General features: G+C 41.3%; 1 protein-coding gene across 1 annotated transcript in view; it reads right to left on the reverse strand.

Moving 5' to 3' along the window:
- Nucleotides 1-1,669: 1,669 nt before the first annotated feature.
- The window catches only part of TMEM233 (transmembrane protein 233), a 35,776-nt gene continuing 14,371 nt past the window's right edge, over nucleotides 1,670-23,074 (reverse strand). Inside the window, exons 2-3 of the mRNA XM_043976336.1 lie at nucleotides 15,998-16,137; nucleotides 1,670-3,199 (exon numbers count right to left, since the gene is read on the reverse strand). Coding sequence (XP_043832271.1) covers nucleotides 3,193-3,199; nucleotides 15,998-16,137 — 147 coding nt within the window. The 3' untranslated portion in view covers nucleotides 1,670-3,192. The remainder of the gene's footprint in view (nucleotides 3,200-15,997; nucleotides 16,138-23,074) is intronic.

The raw sequence follows: 23,074 nt of genomic DNA on the forward strand, positions 1-23,074 counted from the left end.
TGGTGTTTTTTTCAGGTGGCAAGTTAAACTCGTGTACGCAGACACTTTCACTTCAGACTCGATTTCACTGTGGTTTAATGCGATGTCTTATATTTAGAAGCCCCCGTCTAGGGTTACTCACATATCAGGCTACAGACACTCTGCCCCTTTGCTGCCTGCAGCTGTCCGGCTGGGAGTGACAGATGCTAAGCCGATCCAGGAGCTGAGGCCCGCAGTTTCAGTCTGCATCTGTCTTTGCTTGCAATTCGTGCCGAGAGGCAGAGCTCCAGGGGTCCCAGTGTTCCCAGGCCAAAAGGCAGGTCCAGAGCAGGAAAATCAGAGTGACAGAGGGGTGGGAGGCTGGGGTTGTCCTATGTGTACTGGGCCAAGTAGAGATGCTGTGCACCTTGGTGGGCACCAGACAGGTGGAAGTGAGAGGGGCCCCTAAGGACATTTTTTTCCCTCTGTGTGCAAGAGAAGCAGAGGAGCAACACACTGAAGGATGTCAGAGCTGGGGATGCCCTAAGAACAGGGGATGTCAGAGCTGGGAGGGCCTTAGAACAGGGAATATCAGAGCCAGGAGGGGCCTTAGAACAAGGGATGTCAGAGCTGGGAGGGCCTTAGAACGGGGGATGTCAAAGCAGGGGAAGGGGTGAGGTGGAGTGCAGCTTAGAAAAGAGAACTTGGAAGAGCTTTGGAACATAGAAGGTCAAAGGTAGAGGGATCCTTAGATCCTAGATTATCGGAGCTTTGAGGGACTTTAGAACACAGAATGTCAGAGCCTGAAGTGACTTAGAAAAGGGGATGTCTGATTGAAGAGGAGTCTTAGAACAGTTAGGAGAAACTTTATTTTTTTATTGTTTATTTTAATTTTTATTTATTTTTGTGGAGCAATGAAGGTTAAGTGACTTGCCCAGGGTCATGCAGCTAGTAAGTGTCAAGTGTTTGAGGCTAGATTTGAACTCAGGTCCTCCTGAAACCAGGGTTGATGCTTTATCCACTGTGCCACCTAGCTGCCCCTTAGGAGAGACTTTAGAAAAGGGAATACAAGAGCTAGGGATGGGCTGGAGTGAAGCTTAGTATGTGTACTAAGTATGTACTAAGTATGTATCCAGACTTGGAGAGTCCTTACAACAGAGAATGTCCAAGCAAGGAGGGACCAGGGGCTGTAATATATCAGTATCTAGAGGGACTTTAGAATGTAGACTTTTGGTGTCCAGTGCTTGAAGGGGCCTTAGAACATAGAAGGTCAAAGCTGGGAGGGCCCTTAAAACAGAGAATGGTAAAAGGACCTCAGAGTCATCTAATCCTATCTGCTCATGTATGGACCAGTGAGTGACAGGAGGCCCTTTTAGATGAATTAACTTTCTGGGGGCAGCTAGGTGGCGCAGTGGATAAAGCACTGGCCTTGGATTCAGGAGGACCTGAGTTCAAATCCGGCATTAGACACTTAACACTTACTAGCTGTGTGACCCTGGGCAAGTCACTTAACCCCAATTGCCTCACTTAAAAAAAAAAAAAAAGAAAAGAAAAGAAAAAGAAAAAGGTACCTTGGAGCTCACCTTCCATCTTGGTTTGCTTATGTTAGTGAGCTTTGGTTCCAAGAAGGTGAGACACTCCCTCCTCTGTGACCCCTCCCTCCCACAAATGACTTTCACACATCACCACAAATAGGTTTAGTTAAAACCACTTTTATTGCGCATCCCAGCAACAACGTCATTGCAATGAGGAAGAGAGCCAACAATGAAAATAAACCAACAAAAAGATACAGAGCAAAGCCCACCAGGGCATCAGAAACAGGGCAGCTAGGACGCAGAGGAAGATGTTGGGGTGGTCCTTTACCCCAGTCTGATCAGAATGCTCACCTGAGACAAGGGATGGCTTGTGTTGTTTCTTTTTTAGTGAAATGAAGGTTGAAACTTGAGGTCCAATGACTTCCCAGTAGGGTCTAAGGTTTTAACCAAAGCCTGAGATTTGCTAATAATGATCAATTAACCTCTTTATGAAGCTTTAAAATTTCCAAGTCCATCTCAAATCTCTTTCCACCCAACAATAACCTTGTGAGGTAAGTTGGGCAGCCATTATCATCCCCATTTTCCAGATTCTAAAAACGAGGTCCATATTTGCCTCAAGTCACTATTGGCAAAACTAGGACTGGTGTCCCAACTCCCAGCCTGTCTTTCCAATTCAGCCAGGCTGCCCTCTCCCCCTTCTCCCGGTCCTTTTCATTTAGACAAGATCATTGGGCTTAGCATGTCCTGGCAGGCAGGGAAATGGCATCATGAGATGATACACTCAGACTCACAGAAGACTGAAAAGAAATGCAGCTGAGAAGAGATAGCAACATTTTGACAGCATATGAGGAACTCAAGGATCTTGCTGAAGGTTTAGTATAGAAAAGATGAAGAAAGCACTTCCCATCAGCAGCCATTCATTCAAAAAGGAAGCAAAGGTTTGTAGTGCACAGGTTGGAGGGAGGGGCCAAATATACTTAGGGCATATTGGAGGAGGAGGGTATCTGTTTATCAAGGTGTCCAATGGTTGAAGTAGTCAAAGGAAAGGAGATGCAGACTTGACAAAGATCAAGGACTAAAAGGTCCCCCTCAGTGGTTGAGAGTTGGACAGGAATCAATGAAGGAACTCAAGACTGAGGGAGGAGGGGACTACAGTAATTCTGCAGAAGCTTGAGCATGTAAAAAAAGTCACAAATTCAACTGAGTTTTTAGGGTTAGGTGGTGGTAGAACAGCCTACAAACATGCTAGCCAGTGTAAACAGCATCAGGTCTGGGTCTTGGGGATCATAGGAAATAGGACCCCAAGATCCAGGAAATTCTCCACATGAATGGAAAGCAACTGGGATTTCCAGAGGGTCATCAGCACCCACTGTACCTGAGATGAGGAAGAGATGGAGGTGGAAGAAGAGGATGGGAAGGAGGAAGAGGGGAAAGAGGTTCAGGGGTGGGGGTGGCTGATGGCAAATGGAGGTTTTCTTTGAAACAAATAGATACTTTGGCCGATCTGGTCATGGCCCTCATATTTCATAAACATTGGATGTTTTTTTTAGCTCATTCACCAAGGACCAGCCTCTGGAAAGCCTGAGAAGATAAGGATAAGATTTGACAGTCTGAAATGAAGGGCTACTCTTCAGAAACTCCTGGTCTGCCATTCTCAGATGCTGTTAATCCTTTGTTGTAGTTGTAGGCTTTCAGATTATCAAGATCTGAGAGAGAGAGAGAGAGAGAGAGAGAGAGAGAGAGAGAGAGAGAGAGAGAGAGAGAGAGAGAGAGAGAGAGAGATTTTGATTAGCAGAGCTTTACCTAGGACATGGTGACTAGGACTTTGTCTCAGGGTACTAATGGGGCACTTGTACTCCTTCAATAGGTAAAAGCACAAACTAAGTTCAGGAACTAGCCTTTTCATTTTTTTGAGCCCAACATGCAATTTCATTGGCCCAGGGAAGTGTACTTTACCCATGATAGTCTGCATCTTCTCAGCAATTTATAGTTTTCAAGAGTTGCCCAGGATACCAAGAAGTTAAATGACTAATGTAGGATCCCAGAGACCTTTATCTCTGAACATTTTCACTTGCTGCCCCCAATTGCCTCTTGGCTTCCCTGACTTCCTTCAAGTCTTAGCTAAAATCCTATATTCTACAAGAAGCTTTTACAGATACTCCGTCTCCTTCACCCCCACCTTAATGCTAGGGTTACATTGCTAGCAAGTATCAGAGGCCACTTTTGAACTCAGTTCCTCCTAACTCCAGACCCAGACCTCAGTCTTCTACACTATCTAGTTGACTGATATACAGGTAATTTGTGCCTTGATAGAATTTCACTCTGGGGCCATTTTTGTTTCCTAAATGTTTGTTGAATTGAATTGATGCAAAGAAAACTTGTCCCTAAGTGGAATTCACTGCTCCAGGGGATTTCAGACACAGAGAATCTCAGAGGTGGAAGGAACTCAGAAGCTATTTAGTCCTATCTGTCACTGAATGAAAATCTTCCTTACATCTTGGCTTGGCTTGACCTTCCACAGTCTCCTCAAGCAGTCCAGGCCACTGTTGGGACAGCTCCAACCACCAGCAAGTGGTTTTTGTTTTTTATTTTGTGTGTGTGTGTGTGTGTGTGTGTGTGTGTGTGTGTGGCAATTGGGGTCAAGTGACTTGCCCAGGGTCACACAGCTAGTAAGTGTTAAGTGTCTGAGGCCAGATTTGAACTCAGGTCCTCCTGACTCCAGGGCCGGTGCTCTATCCACTGCTCCACCTAGCCGCCCCAGTAAGTGTTTTCTTAGATTGCCTTGAAATTTCTCTCTGAAAGTTTCATCATTGGTACTTCAGTAGCCTTCTGGGGTGGAGTAATTTGATTCAATTCCTCAAATACTTATTAAATACCGATTAGGTGCCAGGTACCATGCTAAGTGCTGGACTCCTTATTTCATTGCTATTTCCCCTATCAGTGCAAATCAGCACCTAGAGTCTTAGTTACCAGGACTGGCCCAACATCACACAGTGAATATGGTCAGGGGCTCTGAGACTCTGTGATTCTCCAAAGTCTAGCGAAAGGTGGGAGTGAGTGGGAGAAATCCTCAAAGGTTTCCTGGAGGAGGAAGGCTCTGGGCTACATTTGAAATTAATTTCTTTCTGAGAATTCATGGAATTTTCCATTTGACATAACTTGAGACAATTAGGAGTGGGTGGGAGTTCAGGAGTTAAGGAGGACAGAAAACCAGGATTTATCTAGGAAGACTTTTATTGGGACTACTTCACAAAATACATACACACATATGGCATGGCAGTTTGGGTGAGAAGGAATGAGTACCCCTTTTCTGGATGGGGACTAAGGACAATTGAAAATCATTGTCTCAGTTTGGCTAAAATATACGAACCAATGATCAATAGTGAACCAATGAGATCACATGTGTATAACTGAGGACTGACTAAGCATTTGATATGTCTGCCGTCACACATGTAAAAAATTTTGCCACCCTTACGATGCTATATAAATGTCAATTGTTGGTACAGAAGCAGGCTAAGGGATGACAGATGGACAGACAGAAAATTCCAATGGTATTCTCATGATACCAGAAGAACTTAACAAAGGTCTCTAACACATTAGGTAGACTCTCTGTGTTGAACTTTTGGGAGGGCTTGGACAAGACTTGCCAGGATGAATAGGCATGGATGGATTGCAACCTGCATTTTTAGAGGATTTTTTTTTGGGGGGGGCAGTGGGGGTTAAGTGACTTGCCCAGGGTCACAGGGCTAGTAAGTGTCAAGTGTCTGAGATTGGATTTGAACTCAGGTACTCCTGAATCCAGGGCCGGTGCTTTATCCACTGCGCCACCTAGCTGCCCCTGGAAGGTATTCTTGAATTGAGACCATGGATTTATTGGAGCATTTGATTATTTGGGACAGTTACTGAATGTATGTATGTTTAGATGGATGAATGGGTGGGTGGGTGGATGTATGGATGTATGGATAGATAGATATATACATGGATAGATTGATAGATATATAGATGGATGGATAGAAGATGGATAGATTGATAGATATATAGACAGATGGAGGATAGATGGACTGATAGATACATAGATGGATGGATGGACAGATGGATGGATGGATGGATGGATGGATGGATGGATAGGTGGATGAATGATCTCATTTCTAGGTTTCTTCACAACACTTCACCTCCTATCTCTGTACTTTTTTATCTCTTTTTAAAAATTAATTTTATTTTATTTTAATTTTAATTTTTTTTTGCAGGGAAATGAGGGTTAAGTGACTTTCCCAGGGTCACACAGCTAGTAAGTGTCAAGTGTCTGAGGCCAGATTTGAACTCAAGTCCTCCTGAATTCAGGGCTGGAACTTTATCCACTACGCCACCTAGCTGTCCCCATCTCTGTACTTTTGCATGAATTGTCCCCCACTTCTGGACTGTTCTCCCTCCTCTCTTCCACCTTCTAGAATCCCTAGCTTCCTTCTAAACTCAGCTAAGCACTACTTCCTAAAAGAGTTCTTTTCTGATTCCTCAGGTGCCAGTGCTAGTCCCTGAAATTATCTTGTAATAATAACAATAGCTAGCATTTATCTCTACACTTTTTGTGTTAGGCACTGTGCTAAATGCTTTTTACAAATACTATCTCATTCAATCCTCACAACACCCTTGGGAGGTAGGTGATATTATGTTCCATATTTTACACTTGAGGAAACTGAGGCAAATAGAGGTGAAGTGATTTGCCCATAGCTGGTAAGTATCCGAGGCTTCATTTGAACTCAGGTCTTCCTTACTCTGAGTCTTGATACTCTATCCACCATACCTGTAAGCTGCCTAGGTGCCTTGTATTTATTTGTATACAAAATGTACACATACTCATATATGCACATTGTCTCCACCCATAGAATGTAAGCTCTCTGAGAGCAGGGACTGTTTTCTTTTTCTCTTAGTATCTTCAGCGCTTAGCACAGTGTCTGGTACATAGTAGGCACTTAATCAATGCTTGTGGATTGATTTAGCACCAGGGTTTCCTAGTCCTTTGGATTCAGCTCATCTTGTTACACAACAACCTGCTCATGGGTCCAGCTTTTGGCCAGTAACTTAACCTTTTCCTTGGCACCCAGGGAACCCTAACAGAGTGACTGTGACGTGCTGCTGATGTAAATGAAAGCTGACCACTTCTCCAGCACCAGGCCCCCACTCCTGTTTTCTCTCCTTTTGGATCTGGCTCCTGCCTCCCATTCCAACTTCCTCCCCCTCTCGCCCAGCTCAGCTGGAGGGGCTTTGTGGGCCCACCCTATGCCCACTGGTCCATGCAGTTTCCCTCCTCTGTCTTCAGAGTGACTCTTAGCTCCTCCACTTTTCCATTTCCGTCCTCCCATAGCCTAGCACTGTTAAATACTGTCTCTGAACAGTGCCGAGAAACTACAAGACTGAGGGGAATGTTTCAGGGCTTAATGGAAATATGGAATTGATTTCATCCTCTTCAGCTTTGCCCTTCCCCCTTTCGGCCTTCCTTCCCTGCCCCACCTCCTCTACCTCACCATTTGAGACTTTACTGTTAGAAGGCTCTCACAAGAGCTGAAATATGGAAACTTCTCCCTTTGATTCTGGCAAAGCTGTCAAAAGGACCATTAAGAAATATAGGAATATGAGGGAAGGATTACAGATTCAGATTTCAGAGAGATGGTGACAGGCTTCCTAATCCTGTCCTGGAGTTGGGCTCCCAAGGATAGTCAAGTATAGTAAGACACTCATATTGGACTCTAAAGGACCCACCAGGACTTGCCCTTTCTTTTTTTTACCGCTTCTGCCTGGCTCCATTCAGTCCACTGTGGTGTAGTGGGAAGAATATAGGATTTGAGGCCGAAGACATGGATTCAAATCTCAACTTAACTTTGCTATGATTTTGGGCAGGTGCTTTCCCTTTTCTGGGCCCTAATTTCATAAGCTCAGACTCGGAGCTGGAGGGACCTTAGAAGACATTGTTCTAACCCCCTCATTTTACAGATGATTTTTTTTTTTTTAGTGAGGCAATTGGGGTTAAGTGACTTACCCAGGGTCACACAGCTAGTAAGTGTTAAGTGTCTGAGGCCAGATTTGAACTCAGGTACTCCTGACTCCAGGGCCAGTTCTCTATCCACTGCGCCACCTAGCTGCCCGTTACAGATGAATTAATGCTTGGGACTTGTTCATGGTTTACATAGCTAGTAGGTAGCAGAGCTGTGAGGACTAATGCTGTTTAAAGACAACGTGCTGTGGTGAAAAGTGATTTTAGAAGTAGAGGACCTAGGTTTGAATCCTGTCACTCTCTGTGGGACATTATAGGATCATAGACTTAGAATTGGAAAGGAGGGGGCAGCTAGGTGGCGCAGTGGATAAAGCACCAGCCCTGGATTCAGGAGGACCTGAGTTCAAATGGGGCCTCAGACACTTGACACTTACTAGCTGTGTGACCCTGGGCAAATCACTTAACCCCCATAGCCCCACAAAACAAACAAACAAACAAACAAACAAACAAACCAAAACAAACAGAATTGGAAATGACCTTAGTTGTCAGTCTAATTGTCTGATTTTACAGATAAGGAAACTGAGGGGAAGTAATGTGCCCAGATTCACAGGGGTATTAAGTGTCTGAGTCCCCTAACTCTGAATACACTGCACTCTTCACTGAACCATCCTCCCTCTTAGCTGTTTCTTTTATCTGTAAACTGTGTTCAAGAGATTCCCCATTTACAGAAGGTTGCATAGATGATCTCAGAGGTCCTTCCCAGCTGTAAATTCCATTCATCTCTATCTTCTACAATAACAACTAACATTTCCAGAGCTCTTTAGATTTTGCCAAGTTCATTAAAGGCATTCTCTTATTTGAGTCCCACAAATGGGCCTTTTTATGTAAAAGCAGAAGGTATTTATTGTATCTTAGAGGCAGGTAGGTGGTACATTAGGTAGAGAACTAGACTTGGAATCAGGAAGACTCATCTTCCTGAGTTAAAATCCAGCCTCAGCCGCTTATTAACTGTGTGACCCTGGGCAAGTCACTTCACCCTGTGTGCCTCAGTTTCCTCATCTATAAAATGAGCTGGAGAAGGAAATGGCAAATTGCTCCAGTATCTTTGCCAAGAAAACCCCAAATGGGGTCACAAAGAGTCAGACACAACAGAACAATTATTGTACCAATTTCCAAGGTACATTAATTGAAGTTTAAGGGAGTTATATGGCCACAGAGATAGTTAAATTCAATTCAACAAGTATTTATTATGGCCTATAGTGTGCTAGGCCCTGTGCTAGGTGCTGGAGATTCAAAGACAAGAATGAAGCCGTCTTTGTCCCCAAGGTTCTTACATTCTTTTTTTTTTAAAGCAAGGCAATGAGGGTTAAGTGACTTGCCTAGGGTCACACAGCTAGTAAGTGTCAAGTGTCTGAGGTCATATTTGAAGTCAGGTCCTCCTGAATCCAGGGCCAGTGCTTTATTTACTGTACCACCAAGCTACCCCTGGATCTTACATTCTAATGGAATTGGGGAAATGATAACCATACAAATAAATAAATACAAAGTGATATCAGGACAGCAAAGATAACCAGGAGCATCAAGAGGGGGCCCAAGTAAAAGGTAGCATCTGAATTGAGCCATGAAGGGAGGCCTGGTTTCCAATAGTTAGTGGTGAGAAGGTAAAGCACTGTAGGCATGAGGGATGGACTTGGGCAAAGGCATGGAGATGGGAGATACGACATCAAGTCTAGCGAACTGTAATAACTAATGGCTTCCTAAATTCTCAGGCCTTTCTCTTTTTTTCTTCTGGGATCAGTGCCAGTAGGGAAGCTCAATGGATGGACAGTTGAGGGTGCTCTGTGGGGGCACTTAAGAGAACTCAAGCTGCTGTCACCCTAATCAGGGATAATAATGATTTGAGGAATAACAAGAGTAATAATTAGATTATAATTTCTTTTTTTTCTTTTGCAAGGCAATGGGGGTTAAGTGACTTGCCCAGGATCACACAGCTAGTAAGTGTCAAGTGTCTGAGGCTGGATTTGAACTCAGGTCCTCCTGAATCCAGGGCCAGTGCTTTATCCACTGCACCACCTAGCTGCCCTTAGATTATAATTTCTATAGAAAAAAGTTTAAACCCTTACCACCCCCTCTCCTTTTCTCCAAGGTGCTTTCAGACTAACTCTAAGATCAACTTTCTGATGCCAGTGGCTAATGCCACCATATTTCTGGTTTCGGCAAGAAATATCAGGGTGGTTTTTGACTCATTAAATATTTCAACTTCATAATCTTGACTGTGGTCAAATTCTAGCTATTTTTCTTTTGTAATATGTTATATCTCGAGCCTTGTTGTCACTACTTTAGTCCAGGTCCTGTTTATCTTCTTTGCTCAAAGATATATAGGAATCCAAGGACCATTGAAATGTTAGGGTGGGGATGGGTAGCACCCTTTAGAATAAGAGAATCTGGGTTCAAATCCTGACCAGAGACCAGACCCGGAGAGCAGTAACTCTGCCTCTCCCAGGATAACACCAATTTGGAAGTATCAAAAACTTGTGGACCTCCAGAATGAGCTTTGAGCACAGAAGCATGAAAAAGCTTGATACTTGCAATGGTGACTCCCCACCTCCAAATGAACAGACCCTAACTTTAACATAAAGTTCAAAGAAATAGGTTGTGAAAATGAGCAAAAAACAAACAAACAAACAAAGAACTTGAGCATACAATGGTAAGGATAACCAAGACATAAACTCAGAAGAAGTCAACAATGTGAAACAAGCTACAAGCAAAGTCTCAGAGGAAAATGCTAATTGGACCCAAGGACAGAAAGAATTTCTGGGAGAGTTAAAGAAAGAAATGAGTGGTAGAGGAAAAAATTGGGAAAAGAAATTAGTTATATGAGAAAATTATGAAAAGAGAATTGACATCTTGGTAAAAGAGGCACAGAAATACAGAAGAAAATAACACCTTGAAAAACAGAGTTGGTCTAATTGTAAAGAAGGCACAAAAAATCACTGAAGAAAAGTACTCCTTTAAAAGCAGAATAGGCCAAATGGAAATGGAGGCATAATAATTCACTGAAGAAAATAACTCCTTAAAAATTAGAATTGGGCAAGTGGAAGATAATGACTCCATGAGATTTCCAGAAATAATAAAAGAAAGTCAAAATAATGAAAAAAAAGACAATTTAAAATATCTCATTGGAAAAACAACTTATTGGAAAATAGATTGAGGAGAGATAATTTAAGAATTATTGGACTACCTGGATGCCATGATCAAAAAAAGGGCCTAGACATCATATTTCAAGAAATTATCAGGTAAAACTGCCCCAATACCTTAGATCCAGAGAGCAAAATAGAAATGGAAAGAATCCACTGATAACCTCCTGGAAGAGACCCCAAAATGAAAACCTCAAGGAATATTATGGCCAAATTCCAGAGCTACCAGGTCAAAGAGAAACTATTTCAAGCAGCCAGAAAGAATCAATTCAAATATCACGGAGCCACAATCAGGATCACACAATATTTAGTGGCTTCCATGTTAAAGGAATAGAGGGCTTGAAATATAATATTCCAGAAGGCAAAGGAGCTAGGTTTACAGCCAAGAATAACCTACCCAGCAAAACTGACTATTATTTTTTTTGGGGAAAAGGAATATTTAATAAAAAAGAAGACTTTCAAGCAACCTTGATGAAAAGACCAGAGCTGAATAGAAAATTTAATGGTCAAACAGAAGACTCAAGAGAAACAAAAAATAAACATGAAAAAATAATCATAAGGGACTCAATAAAGTTAAACCGTTTTCAATTCTGTATGGGAAGATGATACATATAATTCCTAAGACCTTTTTCATCATTAGAACAGTTAGAAGGTATTTATATAGACAAAGGGCTTGTGTGTGAGCCAAAATATGTAGGGATGAGAAAGACGGATCAACTGGAGAAGGGGGAAGAAAGAGGTAGAATGGGGAAGATTTTCTCACATAAAAGAGGCATGCCAAGGAAGAACTTTTATTGTGAAGGGGAAATGGGGGGACCGTGGGCAATGTTTGAACCTTACTATCATTGAAATTGGTTCAAAGAGGGTAGAAAAATACAAATATATCTATATATGTATATAGATATGTTTATATCTATGTGAATATAACACACACAACTCAGCTGGGTATAGAAATCTCTTACCCAAAAGGGAAATAGGAGGGGAAGAGGATAAGTGGCATGGGGAGGGGTTGATAAAAGGGAAGGTAGATTAAGGGAGGCAATGGTAAGAAGCAAAACAGACTTTTGAGGAGAGACAGGATAAAGAGAGAAGAAAAGGATAAACAAGAAAATGGAATGGAGGGAAACACACAATTAGTAATCATAACTGTAAATGTGAATGGGATGAACTAATTCATAAAACAGAAGCACATCACAGAATGGATTAGAAACAAGAATCCAACAATATGTTGTGTACAAGAGATACATTTCGAACAGAAACACACACAGAGTTAAAATAAAACTAGAGCAGAATCTATTGTGCCTGAGTTGAAGTGAAACAGGCAGGGATAGCAATCATGATCTCAGACAAAGAAAAAGAAGAAATAGACCTAATTAAATAAAATAATCAGGGAAACCACATTTTGCTAAAAGATAACATAGATAGTGAAGTAATATAAAATTTTTTACAGCAATTTTCTCTGATAAAAGCCTAATTTCTCAAATATGTGGAGAACTGGGTAAAATTTATAAAAACAAGAGTCATTGCTCAACTGATAAATGGTCAAAGGATATGAACAGGCTGTTTTCAGAAGAAATCAAAGCTATCTATAGTCATATGAAAAATCCTCTAAATCATTATTGATTAGAGAAAGGCAAATTAAAACAACTCTGAGGTGTTACCTCATGCCTATCAGAAATGATAGGTGCTGGGGGTGATGAGAATTGTTGGTAGAGTAGTAAACTAGTTCAACAATTCTGGAGAGCAATCAGGAACTATGCCCAAAGAGCTATACAACTAGGGATATCCTTTTATCCAGTAATACCACTACTAGGTCTGTACCCTAAAGAGACCAAAGAAACATGAAAATTACCTACACATACAAAAATATTTATAGCAGCTCTTTTTGTGGTGGCAAAGAATTGGAAATTGATAGACTGCTCATCATTTGGGAAATAGCTGAACAAATTGTGGCATAGGATTGTGATTGAGAATTCTTGTGCTATATGAAATGATGAAGGGAGTGGTTTCAGAAAAACATGGCAAGACCTATATGAACTGATGTAAAGTGAAGTAAGGAGAACTGGGAGATCATGGTGCATAGTAACAGCAATGTTGTAATGATGATCAACTGAAAGACTTGGTTACTCTGATCAAGACAATGATCCAAGACAATTCCAAAGGACTCATGATTAAAAAAGCTATTCACCTGCAGAGAAAACTGATGAACTCTGAGTGCAAATTGAAGTATACTTTTCTCACTTTGTTTTTTGTTTTTGTTTTTTCTTGTGATATGACCAGTATGAAAATATATTTTGTATGATTTCACATGTATAATTGATATATCATTTTCCTTCTCAGTGGGTGGGGGAAGGGTTGGAGGGAGGGAGAGAATCTGGAATTCAAAATTTAAAAAGATAAGAATACTTAAAATAAACAAACAAATGAGTGAATAATGAATGAATGAGTGAACAAACAAACAAACAAATAAACAAAAAATAAGAAAAAAGAAAACAGAGGACATCTACTGTGAGCTCTTTTTTCTTTGCTATATCTCAACCCCACCTTGACATCCCTTCCTTTATGTGTCTGATGTGGAGGTGATCTTTATAATCACTAAGGCCAGCCCTTTTACATGTGCCCTTGACCCCATCCTATCTTTTCTTCTCCAAGAGATCCCACAACCACTTTGTAGTCTTTGATTGCTCCCCAGATACTTGTTCTTGCCCTGCTGCCTATAAATACATATGTATTTCTACCATCCTTGAAAACAACAAAAAACTAAAATTGTTCACTAGATCCTATTTTCCTCTCAACATATCCTACCATATCTTTCTTTTTTTCGTGGGGCAATGAGGGTTAAGTGACTTGCCCAGGGTCACACAGCTACTAAGTGTCAAGTGTCTGAGGTGGGATTTGAATTTAGGTCCTCCTGGATCCAGGGCCAGTGCTTTATTCACTTTGCCACCTAGCTGCCCCCATATCTTTCTTTACTCTCTCAGCCAAACTACTATAAAAATCTGCCTAAATGCATTGCCTCCACTTCCTTTCCTCTTATTCCTTAAGCTTTTGCAACTGGTCTTCCAACTCCATTACTCAGCTGAAACTGGTTTTTTTCCCCCAAAGTTACTAATGATCTCTTTGACACTGCTCTCTCTCTCTCTCTCTCTCTCTCTCTCATAGAGACATTATCAGAGATACTACTCTTTCTTAGTTCTCTTATTTACCTCTCTGACTGCTCCTTTTCAGTCTCCTTTGTTGGTTCATCATCCATATCATGCCTCCTAACTGAGGGTGTCCCCCAAGGTTCTGTTTTAGTTGCTCTTCTCTCTTTCTCTCTCTCTCTATTCTGTTACTTTATGGTCTCACTAGATGGGTTAAATTAAAATTTCTTCGTGGATGACTCCAAACTCTTTCAAAGTCGAGGGTACTATTATCCTCACTTCCCAAGTTTGCACTATTGGGGCTATCCTTTACACCACTCTCCCTGAATCTCCATATCCAATAAGTTGCCAGATCTTGTAGGTTCTTTGTCCACCTTTCTCTTATCCAACTCTTTCCCTCTATTCATACAGCTACTACTCTATTTCAGATCCTCAACACTCCTTACCTGGAGTTAACATTTAATATTTAATGTTTAATATTTAACAACAGGCTTTCCAAAAAATGTATGTATGACACACTTTTTTTTTTTTTTTTTTTTAGTGAGGCAATTGGAGTTAAGTGACTTGCCCAGGGTCACACAGCTAGTAAGTGTTAAGTGTCTGAGGCCAGATTTGAACTCAGGTACTCCTGACTCCAGGGCTGGTGCTCTTATCCACTGCGCCATCTAGCTGCCCCTTGTATGACACACTTTTAAGTTTAATCAGCATCATCAGTATTTCCTCCATCACTGTATTAGGTCTAGACAATCAATAAAGCAAATTTATAGTATTTGCCAATTTCCAAACTAAATGCTTACACTGAAAAATTTAACAATTGGCTCTTGATAACTGGCAGCTTGGTGGCACACTGGATAGGGTGCTGGTCCTGGCATCAGGAGGACCTGAGTTTAAATTTGGCCCCAGATACTTACTAGTTGTGCGATCCTGGGCAAGTCACTTAAGCCTGTTTGCCTCAGTCCTCATCTGTAAAATGATCTGGAGAAGGAAATGGCAAACCACTCCAATATATTTGTCAAGAAAATTCCAAATGGTGTCACAAAGAGTTGGATATAACTAACTGACAAAGCAACAATTTGGTAGCTGGTACAAGCTAGTTCCAGCACATTCCTGGTTGCTATGGTGTCCTAATTCATCCCTCTACTCCTTCTATCTCCCCTTTCTAATTCATCTTCCACATGGCTATCAAAGATATTTTCCTAAAGGTCAGATCTGACCATATCACCTTCCTCCTCAATAAACCCCATGTGGCTCCCTATTCCTTCTAGGATCAAATATAAACACCTCTCTTTGCATATAAAACCCTTCACAACCTACCTTTCCAGACTTTTTATACATCACTTTTCTCCTTGTGCTCCATGGTCTAGCCAAACTGGCCTCATTATTCCTCATATATGAAGATCTGTTTCTCATCTCTGGGCTTTGCTCTTCCTCCTTAGCTCTTGTAATTCCTTGTTTCTTTTAAGACTCAGCTCATAGGATTCTCTACATGAAATCTTTCCCGATATTTCAAGCTCCCAGTGCTCTTTCTCCAAAAGCGGTTTTATATTTATTTTGTATGTATTCTGCATATATTTGTTGTACCCATTGTCTCCCCCAATGAAAGTGAGTGACCTCTTTGAAGGCAGGGACAGTTTTGTTTTTGTTTTTATGTCTCAAGCTTGTAACCCAGTGACTGGCATGGACTAGGTGCTTGATGAATTCTTGTGTGTGTGTGTGTGTGTGTGTGTGTGTGTGTGAGGGTTAAGTGACTTGCCCAGGGTCATACAGCTTGTAAGTGTCAAATGTCTGAGGCTGGGTTTGAACTCAGATCCTCCTGACTCCAGGGTCGGTACTCTATCCACTGCGCCACCTAGCTGCCCTTCATTCTTTTTTGAAGACCTCAATGGAGGGTGTCACTATCCAAGGAAGACCAATCTGGATAGTTGGAGAAATCTTTCCATGAGCCTAGGACAAAAGGTAAACAGAGACCATCTGTTTATGATAAGGGATTAACACTGACAAGCCATGATATTCATGCCTAGGAGCCTGAAAGAAATCAGGCAGTGGGCCTACTGAAAACCAAGCTATCAGGTTATTGAAAATCAGGGGATAGACCTTCAATGGTTTCAGTGGGTCAGTAAGGCATTCAAGGAAGATCAGGTTCCGTTGGGAAGGACAGAAAAGAAATCTGCTTACCTGTCCATTGTGAAGTGGACCACACAAGACACAGCGATGATCAGAAGGCCAATGATGATTGAGGCAATAGCAACCCACTTGGCGTTTCGGCCCAATCTTTTTGACCCTTCTATGTCACCTTGGTTAAAGCTGTTTAGAGACTGCAGGACAGAAAGGGAGAGCTGGTGACAATAGGGCACTGATATGGAAATAGGTTCAATGATCCCCAGGGCTAAGACCATTTTAGCAATGAAGTTTCTAAGAACCAGCCATCTTCAATGCCAGGTTACCACTTTCAGTGATGGCTTAATGCTTGCTCTTTTTCTTTAGTGAGCACTTTCTTTCCTATAATGATGAGTCAGTGTGATCCAGGACATATTCTGGAGTTGGAGTTGGGAAGATCCAAGATCAAATCTCCCCTCTGACATTTACTAGCTGCGTCATCATAGGCAAGTCACTTATTCTTTCTTACATAATAATGTCAGTAGGACCTATCTCATAAGGCTGTTTTAATACGCATGTGAACTACATGTAAGGAGCTTTATAAATATCAGTTATACTTTCAATACTCTTAAAAATTGAGCAACTGACCAAAGTTCACAAATATAAAAATTATCACGATCTTGAACCCAAGTCTGGGTTTTTTTTCTAGGCAGCATAGTATATATAGAATATAGAGTACTTGACTTTAAATCAGGAAGACCTGGGTTCAAATTTTGACTTTGATAGTTAGCTATGTGACCCTGGCCAAGTAACATCACTTCTCTAAGCCTCTGTTTTCTCATCTGTGAAATGGGGATAATAAAACCTATGTCACATGGCTATTGTGAAGCTCACATGAGGAATATATATAAAGTACTTTATAAACTTTAGAGTTCTCTTAAACATTAGTTCTTCTTCTTGTTATTATAACCATGATCTCATTATTCTCATCTTTTTTTTTTTTTTTGATGGGACTCAGAAATGGTTCCAGGAGAAATCCCTCTCCAATATTTTATACTTAATATTCTGCAGACTATTGAACAAATGGGTCAAATGACTACTTTTTGTAAGTGATTATAAGAATTGGAATGTGAGCTCATTGAAAGTGTCTTCCAGTAGTGGATGCAATGATAAAGATGGCACATACCCTGTCCTGTTCCAACACAGTATCGATTTCTTGCATGAGTTCTCTACATTTTGAATGCTTTTCATAGATCTCTGAGATTATGGGTATTTAATATGATGGCCTCTATTTAAAACATCATTCTGAAATTTTATGGATCAATGTTTGGGCTGGATATTGTGGTCAATGATTCTCTTTACCATGGTGCACAGGTTTCAGTACAGTTTATTTGCTGAATTCTCAAGGCTATTTTAGGGTTTGTATTTGTAGCATAGAGATTTGGTATATGTAAATTCATAAAGGACAGTAAACTTCTGTAATAGAATTCTAGCTACCTGATTGGGTCTTTGGGATTTGGATCTGCTAAATACTAGATTTTTTACAGTCTGCAGTGATGTGCTGCAGTCTACAACTTCATCACATAATTCATTGCATTGATAAATAAGGTCATAGAATCCCTAAAGATAGATAACCTTTCTATAATTTCAGGTACCAATGATGATCCTGAATTATATCATAAACTCTTCTGTTTTGCAAATAAAGTTTCATGTCTGAGCCATTTATTTGTCTGACGATTCTTTTTTTGTGTGTGTGTGTGAGGCAATTGGGGTTAAGTGACTTGCCCAGGGTCACATAGCTAGTAAGTGTCAGATGTTTGAGTCTGGATTTGAATTCCTGACTCCAGGACTGGTGCTCTATCCACTGTGCCACCTAGCTGCCGCTGTCTGATGCTTCTTTACTGATATATTGTTAAATGAATTAATGTGGATGTTGTCAACATAGAGCCTTTTGTTTCCACCCTGGGATCTTAGCCACTCCATAATGTCTAAAGATGGATCATTTTGGGTGATCTTTGACAAATCCAGTGACATATACCTGTTATCAGTCTTTGCTATTGCCTTATAATGGAAAGTCTATTGGCTTCAAAGGCAATCCATAACTATCTTGAAGTGATAAACCCTGTATTTCATTAATATCTGCTTTTGACTCTCAAGACTTTGCCACCATGTCACCATTCCCACACTTGGGTACCATTCCTTTTCTCTACTTTCAGTTAATTTTTACATGTTGTCTTCCCCCATTAGAATGTAAGCTCCTTGGGGGCAGCTAGGTGGTGCAGTGGATAAAGCACCAGTCCTGGGTTCAGGAGGACCTGAGTTCAAATCCAGCCTCAGACACTTGACACTTACTAGCTGTGTGACCCTGGGCAAGTCACTTAACCCTCATTGCCCCGCAAAAAAAAAAAAAGAAAGAATGTAAGCTCCTTGAGGGTAAATATTGTCTTTTTGCTTATATTTGTATCCTCAGTACTTAGTACAGTACCTGGAACATGGTAAATGCTTAAGAAATGCCTATGTGTTTTGTTTTTTTTTTGGGGGGAACATCATCCAGATTTATTGTTGTTGGTGTTTTTTTTACCATATCAAGGGTATATATCACATATAAGTGTTAATTGCTCTAAATATGTCCTTCCTGTTAATCTGATTTTAGGATATTAGTCTTTTTCTCTCTGTCTCTCTTCATCTTTCCCTTTGTCTGTCTGTTTCCATGTCTCTGTCTCTGTCTTTGTCTCTGTCTCTCTCTGTCTGTCTGTCTCTATCTCTGGCAATCAGGGTTAAGTGACTTGCTCAGTGCCACACAGCTAGTGTCTAAGGCCAAATTTGAACTCAGGTCCTCTTGACTCCATTGCCCTCTCCACTATGCCACCTAGCTGCCTATCCAGTTCTGTACCTGAGTGATAATGCACACAAGGCAAAGCAGAACCGCAGTGGGCTTAAACTTTCTTTCTGGAAGATGTCACACTTTACATCAATTGGCCTTGACATCATGGTAATATGGGAATGTTTTAAATAGAGGAAAGTTTTGTATCTGGATGTAAAAAATCAACCTCTTTCATTATCAGTAACTTTGATTCTATTTTGTATATTTGCAATATATGCATAAACCATGAGTGAGGAACAGTCAAAAGCATTAGAGTAGCCAATAAAGGCAGTTTAAGAGGTATATTGCTTTCAGGGAGCCTGCTCAATTATAACTGAATTGATAACGAGTTGCTGTAATTACCCCCTGGGACTTTTGACACCCCCCCCTTTTTGTTCATCAGCCAATATATAGATATTTTGTATCAATATAATTTTTTGAGTAAAACAAGCCATAAATGCTTTATATAATGTACACCAATGTATAATTGGCCTATATTTGGAGGCTACTGGTTTTCTTATCTTTTAGTAATAAATATGTGATGTCTTCAGTTAAGAGACAGAAACTGACTTGCATTAGAAGAAACTGACAAATTGCCTTGCTAGTAATTTGCATGTCACAGTGAAGCATTTGAGCCAATAACTGTGGACCTTATCTAGGCTTGCCCCTTTCCCATTCTGTAGAAAACTAGAGTTTTAGTCACTTCCTTGAATGGAACAATCTTCTCATTCATTATATCAGTGGGTCACAAGCTCTGTGGCTCTTTTGTATCTTATCAAGCTTGCATTTCTGTAGTGTTGCACTGAGGACCATATAGATGGCCAGGAAATTTCCCTATACTCTTTCTTTGTGGTGGTGGTGGTGGAGATCTCCCTCTCTGTCTCTCATTCTTCCTGTCTCTGTTTCTCTGTCTCTCTCACTGTCTCACTGTCTCTGTTTCTCTCTTTCCTCTCTCTTCCTTCTCTCTCTCCCTCTCTTTTTCCTCTCCTCTCTCTTTTCCTCTCCTCTGTCTGTCTGTCTTTTCTTTCTGTCTGTCTGTCTTCTAATTTATTTGATCGTCAGGTCTTTCCAGTATAGTTTTAGATTGATGTTGCCCTTCATAATGCTTTGACTTCTTATATGACTCCTTGGCAGCTATGTGATGCAGTGGCTAGAGTGTTGGGACTGGAGTTAGAAAGACCTGAGTTCAAATTTGACTTCAGACACTTACTAGCTGTGTGACTCAGGGCAAATTACTTTTTTTTTTTTTTTAGTGAGGCAATTGGGGTTAAGTGACTTGCCCAGGGTCACACAGCTAGTAAGTGTTAAGTGTCTGAGGCCAGATTTGAACTCAGGTACTCCTGACTCCAGGGCCAGTGCTCTATCCACTGTGCCACCTAGCTGCCCCTCAGGGCAAATTAATTACCCTCTGTTTGCCTCAGTTTCCTCAACTGCAAAATGTGGATAATAACAGCACCTATCTTTCAGGGTTTTTGTGAGGATCACATGAGATGATATTTGGTTTTGTTTGTTTGTTTGTTTGTTCTTAGTGAGGCATTTGGGGTTAAGTGACTTGCCCAAGGTTACACAGCTAGTAAGTGTTATGTGTCTGAGGCTGGATTTGAACTCAGGTACTCCTGACTCCAGGGCCGGTGCTCTATCCACTGTGCAACCTAACTGCCCTTGAGATGATATTTGTAAAGCATCTGGCACATACTAGGCACTACATAAATGCTTATTCCCTTCCTTTTAATATTCTGTTATTGTGAGAGAATATACTTGTTCATGAAGGGAACATTATTCTTTTGGTATAGGACCATACATTTAGATTTGGAAGGAACCTTAGAGGCTACTGAATCCAACTCCTTCATTTTACAAATGAGGGAACTGAGGCACAGGGGGGTTAAGGATCTTGTCCAGAGTGATGCAGTTAGTAAGTATCTGAGGCAGCATTCTTTTTTTTTTTTTTTTTTTTTTGGTGAGGCAATCGGGGTTAAGTGACTTGCCCAGGGTCACACAGCTAGTAAGTGTTAAGTGTCTGAATCCGGATTTGAACTCAGGTCCTCCTGACTCCAGGGCTGGTGCTCTATCCACTTCACCACCTGCCTGCCCCTGAGGCAGCATTCTAAGTCAGGTCTTCCTGACTCTAGGGTCAATGCAGGATATCACCTATCTGCATCAGGTAGAGGTGATTTATTACTTGGATTCATGCTCTTTAACTCTAAAAAGGGCTTTGTGAAATTCTATTTTAAATATGTCCATTTTCCCTTCCAAATAATCTGAGACCAGTATGATTTTGGCCACCTATTTCATTATTAGCTGCTTCAGGAGTCATGTTAAGTATAGATCATCAATATCATTAAGTGTTTCAGCTTTTTGTCTGATTTCAGGAGCTCTTCAATCTCCACTCTTATTTCATCTGATCTAGGTTTAGGAAGGAAGCAATTTCTTACAATTCCCCTGCATTGGTCAGTAATACGTTGGGTAACTTGTGACTGAATATGTCATTGACAAAGAACTCCCCATGGTCCTTGCCTATAACTGGTATGCTCGGTTTCCAATTTTGTAGGAGTGAAGCACCAGCACCTAATAAAAACATTCAGACCTTCTGCCCGATTCACGAACAATAAAGATTTATGTGCTTCAGTGGTCAGTGCCATCTGTGTGAAAGCATCCCGAACAGGTCACCAAGCTGATGAGCATTTATTAAATTCCTTTTGTGTGCCAGACACTGTGCTAAGCGGAGCTGAGCAGAATTCAGAGAAAGGCAAAAAATAGTTCCCATCCTCAAGAAGTCCACAGTATGGGAGAGACAATATACAAACAACCATGTACACCTAAATTACATGAAGAATAAAGTAGAAGTAACCTCAGAGGTCTGAGGGTAAATGGCACAATCAATAGAGTACTGGGCCTGGAGTCAGAAGGACTCATCTTCTTGAATTCAAATCTAGCCTCAGACACTTCCTAGCTGTGTGACCCTGGGCAAGTCACTTCACCATGTTTGCCTCAGTTTCCTCATCTGTCAAATGAATTGGAGAAGGAAATGGCAAACACTCAAGTATATCAGCCCCAAATGGGGTCGCAGAGAGTCAGACATGACTGAAAATGGCAGAAAACAACAACAACAACAAGGGAAGACAGGAGGCAGGGATGAGGAGGGAAAGCATTTCAGACTAGGGGGATGACCCAAAAACCATATTGAGATGAGGAATGGAGGGTCACCAGTAAGGATGCTGAGAAAGAGAGAGAGAGAGAGAGAGAGAGAGAGAGAGAGAGAGAGGAGAGAGGAGAAACAGAGAGATATACAGAGACAGGCAGACAGAGACAGAGACACACAGAAAGACAAAGAACATAGAATAGAGAGAGGGAGATGGAGAGAGATAGAGGGAGGGAGACAGAGAGACAGAGAGAGGGAGAGGGAGGGAGGGAGAGACAGAGACAGAGACAGAGAGACATAGACAGCGGAGGAGAGACAGAGACACAGAGAGAGACAGAGAGAGACAAAGAGAGAAAGAGAGAGAGAAAGAGAGACAGAGACAGAGACAGACAGAAACAGAGAGAGGGCAACAGACAGAGACAGGGAGAGCAGAGGAGAGAGAGACAGACAGACACACACATACACACACACAGAGAGAGAGAGAGAGAGAGAGAGAGAGAGAGAGAGAGAGAGAGAGAGAGAGAGAGAGAAAGAGCAGAGAACAGAGAGGGAGAGAGAGAGAGAGAGGGAGGAGACAGAGACAGAGAGAGAGAGAGAGAGAGAGAGAGAGAGAGAGAGAGAGAGAGAGAGAGAGGGGGGAGGGAGAAAGAGGGAGGGAGGGAGAGAGACAGAGAGAGACACACACACGCACAGACTAGGAAGGGGGGGAGGTTTGGATATATTGAGTGTAAGATGTCTATGGGACTTCCAGTTGGAGATATGAGGTAAATATTGATATTTCTGGTCTTGTTTTTTCAGGAATCAGAACATGAAGGAGTGTCCTATCCTCTACTGCCCTGTGATAATCATAAAGATGTGAAAACAGGACTAGCTGTTAGCCCTAGCTGTCCCTAGAGGCAGTTAGGTAGCACAGTGGATAGAGCACCGAGCTTGGGGTTAGGAAGTTGCCTCAAACACTTTACTAGCTGTGACCTTGGGCAAATCGCTTAACCTTTGTCTGCTTCAGTTTCCTCAATTGTAAAATGGGGATAATAATACCACCTACCTCTCTGGCTTGTTGTGAGGATCAGATGAGATCACATTTGTAAAGAATTTAGCACAGTGTAGCTGCTATTGTAAATATTAGCTATTACTGTTATTATTAGTCTTAGAT

The sequence above is a fragment of the Dromiciops gliroides genome, chromosome 1 (assembly GCF_019393635.1).
Source record: "Dromiciops gliroides isolate mDroGli1 chromosome 1, mDroGli1.pri, whole genome shotgun sequence".
Lineage (NCBI taxonomy): Eukaryota > Metazoa > Chordata > Mammalia > Microbiotheria > Microbiotheriidae > Dromiciops > Dromiciops gliroides.